At 40.0% G+C, this 8,185-nt stretch overlaps 1 protein-coding gene across 1 annotated transcript; it reads right to left on the bottom strand.

Annotated features, from left to right (window-relative positions):
* Positions 1-4,184: 4,184 nt before the first annotated feature.
* On the bottom strand, positions 4,185-6,602 carry LOC113011341 (tripartite motif-containing protein 16-like). Its single transcript, XM_026150827.1, has 2 exons — positions 4,845-6,602; positions 4,185-4,739 (listed from the first exon to the last, which is right to left on the bottom strand). The coding sequence occupies exons 1-2, from the start codon at positions 6,244-6,246 to the stop codon at positions 4,555-4,557; spliced, it is 1,587 nt and encodes a 528-aa protein (XP_026006612.1). The 5' UTR covers positions 6,247-6,602; the 3' UTR covers positions 4,185-4,554.
* Positions 6,603-8,185: the final 1,583 nt, after the last annotated feature.

The raw sequence follows: 8,185 nt of genomic DNA on the forward strand, positions 1-8,185 counted from the left end.
TTTTAGCAGTATTTACGAAATTGTGTTCTACTGACTCAATTTAATTGAATTGTCATGATGTATGTAGATTAGGTTGGACCAAAATAGATGTATTACGTGGAAAACCTGCCATCAGTCCAATTGAGTTCATCCAATGACTTATTTTTTTGAGTGTACTTTTCCTTCTAATGATGTCACCCCGTCTTCCTCCTCCACCGTTGCATCGTAATTTTCACCTTAACTCCTAACACCTGCCCCATCTCCCCCCCCCCCCCCCCCCCTCTCTCTCTTTCACCCTCACCCCCCAACCAGTCCCGACAGTTGACTGGCCCCTCTAGAGCCTGGTTCTGTCATAGGTTTCTTCCTTTAAAGGGAGTTGTTCCTATCCACTGTCGCACCCAGTGCTTGCTCAGAGGGCATAGTTGGGGTTCTCTCTCCTCTCTTTCCTCCTTTCTATCCCTTTCCTTTACCCTCTTCTTTAACCCCCACCCCTCCCCCTTTTCTATTCCTCCGCTTTTCTATTTCCTTAATAATTAAATAATAAACTCAATTGGCTACATTTTAAATGTGTCTGATCAACGTCTTCATTCAAGAATGAATTGTCTTTCTCACGGAGTCATGTGTATTTTGTGTTTTCCTCGGGCTGGTGATCCCCGCGGTCGTTCAGCCCCGGAGTCCAGAGTTTTAGTGTTTTAATCACATTTAGTGTTACATTTTAGATCACCACAATAGGATATCCATAATTTAGGATTCAGGCATTTGTTTTAGTTCAATATCGTAATCATTCTATGACTGAGTAGTTTACAGAAGCTTCAGTCTGCACCAATAACTTCTGTTGGAGCTATTTGTTCTTATTTTTTTATTATTTTGAAATTAGTTAAAGTTTGTTGTTAGTTTACTTATATTTTGGGGTTTATTTACAAGTTTATTTGTAGGTTAATATTTGTTTCAATGTTTTGTTTGTTTGATGTTACCTTGTTAAATTAGTCAGTAAAAGCTGTAGGGCCATTTTGTTTCTATAAATAAAGAGACTGGTATAGGACCAGCATGCACTGGGGTGAGCCTATGGTTTTTTACTAGAGCAGGAGAAGCAGCAGGACGTAACTAAAAATGGATCTTGTTATTGCTTGCCAAACTGGATAAAATAAACCATAAGAACGCAACTTTAAAGTTTGGACAGTGGACTTCTTTTGCCTGCGTACGAAATAGTATCTCAGTGCAGCAGTGGCTTGTGGACTTTTAATTGTGGGATGTTTGGTTTGTCAAACAAAAGGAATTGCCACTACATAAAGTAAAAAAGCTGCCCGTGGACAAAGGAATAATCTTTCATTAATGGATATGTTGGATATATGGATTTCAAGGATCACCGTCGAACTCGAATAAAAGTTACTGGATCGTCTGTGAGTACTCCCGACAGATTTGATGTTGAGGCCTGGATCAACATATCACTCGTTCATCAAAGCTGGTGAGTGATAATATTGTTTAAGCCGTAAAGGCAAACGGTGACGCTATTGGAGTTTAAAGACATTATTTCACTACAAAGACTGATGAACTGAGTTTTGATGTACTAAATTTGTGCATAATAGGATCACTAATTGAAACATGCCAACGCCCTCCGTGGAAATGTTTGTTCGGTGCAATCATGTTTGCGCTTTATGCTATGGATTCTCAGTGTGCTGTGCATCTTTATAATGTTTGAAATAATCCAAGAGGACAATAAAAATGTCGGATATTAAGAGTAAACAAGAGAGTAAACAAGAGGATGACACTCAGATGCAAGCAGAGAAAAGAAGCATCAAATTTACGCCAAAAGGTTTGGATTTGTATATAAAGACATGCCAAGAAAAGCGGAGTTCAATGTGTAAGCAAGCATCTAAGTACATGGGGAAAATTTCTGCTTTAATGACCTCACATGAGAGCGTTAAGGAAGTGTCTTCTGAATTTGGGAAGTTTATTAAATGCTATCAAGATGCAAACGCTTTGCAAGAATCCTTTTTAAGTTTGCCACTGCCAGAAGATGAAGTGAAAAGGCAAAGCGCACATTTTCAGTCTAAGGTGACAGCATTCTCTGTTTTTATGGACAAAGTAAAGGTTTGGTTGCAGGAAGCAGGCGAGCCGTATACTGAACAAAGCAATACTGCTCTTAATGATCAAGCTGTTGAAAGTTTGGATGAAATAAATCCTGAAGACAGTGTCTCTAATATCTCAAGTGTAAAGCCACCTTCGAAAACATTGTCACAGCAAAGTCGAATTTCATCAACATCTTCCGCACGCATTAAAGCTGCGGCTGACAAGGCAGCGCTCATGGAGCGACTCGCTGCATTAAAGAAAAACATTCTATTGAAGCGCAAGAGGAAAAACTGAGAAAAGAAAAGGAGAAATTATCCTTGGAAACAGAGTTGGCAGCAACTAAGGCAAAGCTTCGTGTCTTAAAAATAAACTCAGTTTGTAGCTCTGAGCGTTCTGATGGAATGAACTCTTATTTTGAAAGAGGGCACGTACAAGAAGCGCCTTGTGCTGATACATTTGTTCCGGCAGAAAGAGATTACTCTGGTACAAATTCTACATCTGAATCACAAGTAATCATACCTAGACAAAGTCAAAACCAACATCAGGTGGATGAGGTGATGGTAAAAGTTGATGATTCAGCTCAAGTGACGCAGCAAACACAGCCTCAGTCTCCTACTTTGACTGAGAATTGCACGAAGGAGATTGTCAATATTATGCAAAAACAAAATGACATCACTACTTTGCTTGTAAAACAAAACTTATCTTCTGTCCTTCCAGCTAGAAACATCCTTGTGTTTGATGGAGACCATTTACAATATAGATTATTTATGAATGCCTTTGAAAACGGAGCAGAAGCTAAAACTGATAACTGGAGTGATTGTTTGCACTTTTTAGAGTAGTTCATTAGAGGGCAGCCTAAAGACTTGGTGCATAGTTGTCAGTATTTACTTCCTGAGCAGGGCTATTCCACAGCCAAATACCTTCTTGAAGAACATTTTGGGAACGGAAATAAAATTGCCTCTGCATATATGGAGAGGATTGTGAGTTGGGCACCTATTCAAAGTGAGGATGTGAAAGGTCTTCAGTCATTTTCTCTTTTTCTTCAAGGATGTTCAAATCTAACACAGCAAGTTGTTTATATGAAGGAGTTGGATTTGCCTTTAAACATGAGAATGATTGTTTTGAAACTCCCATACAAATTGAGTGAAAAATGGAGAGTTGTTGCCTATGAACTGCAGGAACAAAATGGTCACAGAGCAGTGTTCACTGATCTGGTTGCCTTCATAATAAAACAGGTGAAAGTAGCATAAGATCCAGTGTTTGGCAACATCCAAGACTCACAATCTGGAAACAGCTTTAAAGTTTCAAGTTCCACCAAGCAAAGAAAAAAGGGAAGTAGTTTTGCCACTAATGTCAGTACAGTTCCAGGAGTCAAAACTCAATCAAATGGAAGCAGAACAAATTCCACTGTTCTGCATAGTTGTTTGTTTTGTTCACACAGCAATCATTTACTAGAGAATTGTAAACAGTTTAAAGCTAAAATGCATCGGGATAAGCTGACTTTTATCAAGGAAAGGGGAATTTGTTTTGGTTGTTTAAAAGTTGGTCACATAAGCAAAGACTGTAGGAGTCGTTTGAGACACAGCAGCTGAGCAAATGATCATTTCATGCTGAAGACATCCTCAGACAGAATTAAATACATACATGAACACAGCCTGGTGCCAATAACACAGCTAATGACACTGCTGTATCACTGGCTTTACTGATTAAAGACCATATCTGAAGGAAATCTTTGAACACAACAGAAAGTGACCTTTTAAACCTGCGACACTGATGCTGCATTCAAGGACCATTAAAAACATCTGAAAGGACTTAAGAACATGAAGAAAATGTGACTTGTTTCTCTGTAATGAAGCTGTTTTAGTGAAGAAAGTTGAAAGGTCACAGAGCGACTGCTGAATCTTCTGCTCTAAACATGAACTCTGAACTTTGTGATGCTTCAGGAGGAAAACTGCTTCAGTTATTCTCTCAGATTAGTTTCATATTTTCTGCATCAGATTTGAGTGAGATCCTGGAATGAAGACAGAAGAAAAGACTTTGTTCAAAGTCTGATTTATAGTCAAACCTTCCAGTTTATTCACACAATAAAACATCAACACAATATATGAATTCATTCATTAAAATCACAGTTTTTCCTCATTTGTTTGATGATTTTGACAAAAACAAACACAAACACACACACATGGTCTGCCATACTCATAAAGAGAAATGTCGACATTTTTCAATACAAATATTCCAGAAACATTTAGAGGATAGAGAAGTTTACATTTTGATGTGTAGAAATATTTTAGTAAATCAAAATGATGATGAGCAGTGATAGCCTCCATAAACAGTCACAGGAAAGATCTCCTTTAAAAACTCAGAAACATCAAGAGAACAACTAGAAGATGTGGAGGTACCACCCATAATGTTTGACTGACAGCTGATCTCTGTGCAGAAATGATGGAGAGAAACTAAAATGAAACTAAAACACAGATTTAAACCCACAATATGAAAGACTTCAGTCTATTTGAGCTTAATCAACTCAGCAGTGTCTCCATATTTATAGTAAAGCATCAGTCCAGCATAGAGCGGCTGAGTGAATGTGGTCTGGACTCTGTGGAGGAGAGTCATGGTTTCAGAGACGCTGTAGAAGGACAAAATACCTGCTCTGTGATCCAGGTACACTCCTACTCTGGAGGAACGAGGACCTGAGACAGGAGTTTGGATGTTGTTGTACAAAAATGTATAACTGTTGTTGTACTGAAATGGAATCTTATTGTTGTTATAATTTAATGACCAAGATTTGTCATTACGTCCGAATAAGCATTCATACCCACTCCCTGCTCTGCTGATATTCTTGTATGCAACTGCTACATAACCTCCTCCCCCTCTCCACTCCACCTCCCAGTAACAACGTCCAGTCAGACTCTCTCTACTCAGGACCTGCCACGATCCAGTGAATCTGTCTGGATGATCAGAATAAGACTGTTGTTTATTCATTAATGTTACTTTTCTGTTCCCCTCTGACAATAACAGACATTTGTGTGCTGTGTTTGGATCCAGTGTGATTTCACATGAATATTTTAAGAATCCAGCTCTGGTCTTTGGCTCTGGTGGATCTGACAGTAAAACATCCACTTCAGTGACTGTCAGTGAGATGTTTGTCCATTCCTCTCTCAGAATGTCCTGTAGTTTATCTCTGACCTCTGACACAGCTGCTGTCACATCCTCAAAGTAGCTCAGAGGACGGATATTGATGCTGGATGAGTCTGTAGACTCACTGAGTGCTGACAGTGAGGGGTAGTTGTGTAGAAACTGGATGTGATCCCCTGTGTGTGAGAGCTGCTTCAGCTCAGCATCTTTCCTCTTCAGCTCAGTGATCTCCTGCTCCAGCTTCTCCTCAAGCTCTTTGACTCGACTCACTTCAGTTTCCTGCTGGGATCTGATCTGCTGCTTCACATCAGAGCTTCTTTTCTGGATGAGATGGATCAGCTCAGTGAAGATCTTCTCACTGTGCTCCACTGTTTGATCAGCAGACTGATTGATGGCCTCCACCTCCTGTTGAAGCAGCTTCACATCTTTCTCTCTGTCCTGGATTCTCTGCTGGATGTTTTGTCGACTCACCTCCAGCTCTCTCTGCCTCTCAGTCCTTTCTGCTGCAGCTGAGACTGTGTCGTGGCCTTTATGTTCATCCACAGAGCAGAGATAACAGATACTCTGCTGATCAGTACGGCAGAACATCTTCATCACCTCATCATGACGAGAGCAGATGTTCTCCTGGAGCTTCTTGGAGGGCTCCACCAGCTTGTGTTTCTTTAATGGAGCCACATCATAATGAGGCTGAAGGTGTTTCTCACAGTAAGATGCCAGACAGAATAAACAGGACTTGAATGCTTTCATTTTTCTCCCAGTGCAGACATCACAGGCCACATCTTCAGGTCCAGCATAGCAGTGATCAGCAGGAGCAGCTTGGAGTCCAGTCTTCTTCAGCTCCTCCACTAAATCTTCCACTAATATGTTTTTCACCAGGACAGGCCTCGCTGTGAAAGTCCTCCGGCACTGAGGGCAGCTGTAGATTTTCTTCTCTTCCTCTTCATCCCAGAAGCTTTTAATACAGTTCATGCAGTAGCTGTGTCCACAGGGAATAGTCACTGGATCCTTCAGTAGATCCAAACAGACTGAACAGCAGAATTTTGTTTGGTCCATTTGATTCATGTGCTGTGCCGTTTCACCGTCTCTCAGTGACTGTCAGACAGTTTCACTTCCTCTGAACAGAAACAACCTCTGTGCTCTGAAGGGAAACAGATCTCTGCTCTTGTTCACCTCCTACAGGAAATGAGGCTCACCAGCAACTGCATTTACACCATGTTGTTTAGACCCATCCTGATACAGACACATCTGTGAAGGGAGGAGCTAAGGAAATATTCTTACAGAGCAACCAAGAGCCAATCACATGATGCAGGGTGTGGTATGTTTGGTTACAACATGCAGTAACAAGTCTGACCCAGTTAAAGTTTAATAGTTTAACTTTACGTGGATGTTTGAAATTGAAGTTTTATAGGACTCTCTGTTTAATTGTTGTTTTGTTTGGAGCGATGGTTCTTTTTATTTAAATAATTGATGATAATTTGATATATTTGATTATTTATTACTGGTGCAAACAATTCATTTCTTCATGGTGCAAATATATAGTAGACTCAGGAGTTTAACTCAGTTTTCTTGGCCTTTGTTTATTGTTCATTTAAAATCTTAATGGGTAAAGATCATCATAATTACATATGAAATTATATGTGCAAATTATATGTTCCATTACACTTTTAACAGCACAGATTATACAGCAAAGATCAGATTCATGGATGGAGCCAGAGGCTAAATGACTGTTCAGTCCTCTTTAGGAAACGATCTTCATATGACGACAAACACGACAACAATCAGCTGTCAAACTGTACAAGAAGTTCACAGTAATGTAAAAGAAGTTATATCACTTTATTTTTAAATGTACGCACTCAGGGTCAGGACTGAAGACACTGATCGAGAAAATACTCTAAATATAAATATTCACCTAAACATTCAAAATTATTCAATTGCATGAAAAGAAATATGAACTCTCTACAATACTGGCTTCTGATTGGTTTAAAAAGCAGGTGCTGAACTTCAGAAGAGCTAAACCTGCAAAACTGTGTAAACCCAGAATGGATGCTGCCCTCTGACCTTTCAGAAGTACGATCTTTTTATGAAGACACAGAGGCAGAGTTATTATTCATCACTTTAAAGATGATATTCGTTATCTGTTCTTCACTCGTTGTCTAGTAAAGTCCAGAGAATGAGACACATGATTTCAAAACATACAGCTGCATGTTAGAGATCACAGAGTTCTTCAGTCTTATGAGAACTCATGGAGACTAAATGTCAGACACATCAACAGTAAATGTCGTTCCTCCCCCCGTGAGTTTGTGTCCTCCACACTTGTTTTTAACCCTTTGTTGTTTCACAAAGGGTTAAAAACACTCACAGGTTGGACTGTGGTTCGCCTTTTAGCGTCTCTGCTGGAATTTTAACTGTGAACCTCTTAGATCCAAACTTCTGAACTGCTCATCTCACAGAGGACAAAAGGGAAGAACCCCGAATCTCTTCTTCACCTCACTTTTATACCTGCTCACCCTTTCTCCCCCCTTCCCTCACTGGACGTCACATCTTCACACTTGGGCCAATCAGGTTGTTGACATTTGATCATCTGATGTCCACCCACACCTCATCTCTCTCTCTCTCTCTGATTTACAAGATTTAACACAAAGTTTAAACTTTAAAATCACTTCATTACATTTTCTTTGTTATTCTTAACACAGAAAATTCACATTCAAAAACTTAACACAGAATAAAACAGAGTAGCCAGTAGTGGGACATGGTTCCAGCAACTCTGATGGTGACGGCCCGTTTGAAGCTGAAGCTCCGGCACGTGTGTCAAAAAATCAACACACTGCTTCAGAAACGCTGTGCTGAGGCTTGGTTTGACTGAGCAGAGTCACGTGATCAATGACGACTGAAGCTTCATTCAGCACGTCACTGCTTCAGTACCTGATTCAAAGATTTATAAGGAATTGAACCATTGGTGGGATTTGTGCTGTGTTTTGGTGGTTTTGTGTGAGCGAATCAG

Source organism: Astatotilapia calliptera, chromosome 18 (genome assembly GCF_900246225.1).
Source record: "Astatotilapia calliptera chromosome 18, fAstCal1.2, whole genome shotgun sequence".
In the NCBI taxonomy this organism is placed as follows: Eukaryota; Metazoa; Chordata; class Actinopteri; order Cichliformes; family Cichlidae; genus Astatotilapia; species Astatotilapia calliptera.

Excerpts from the sequence above, each read along its gene's own strand:
- LOC113011341 (XM_026150827.1), bottom strand. The coding sequence starts at position 6,246 with ATGAATCAAATGGACCAAACAAAATTCTGCTGTTCAGTCTGTTTGGAT. Across the intron at positions 4,740-4,844 it reads GTATGAATGCTTATTCGGAC|GTCCTCGTTCCTCCAGAGTA; the intron begins GTAATGACAAAT and ends CTCCTGTCTCAG.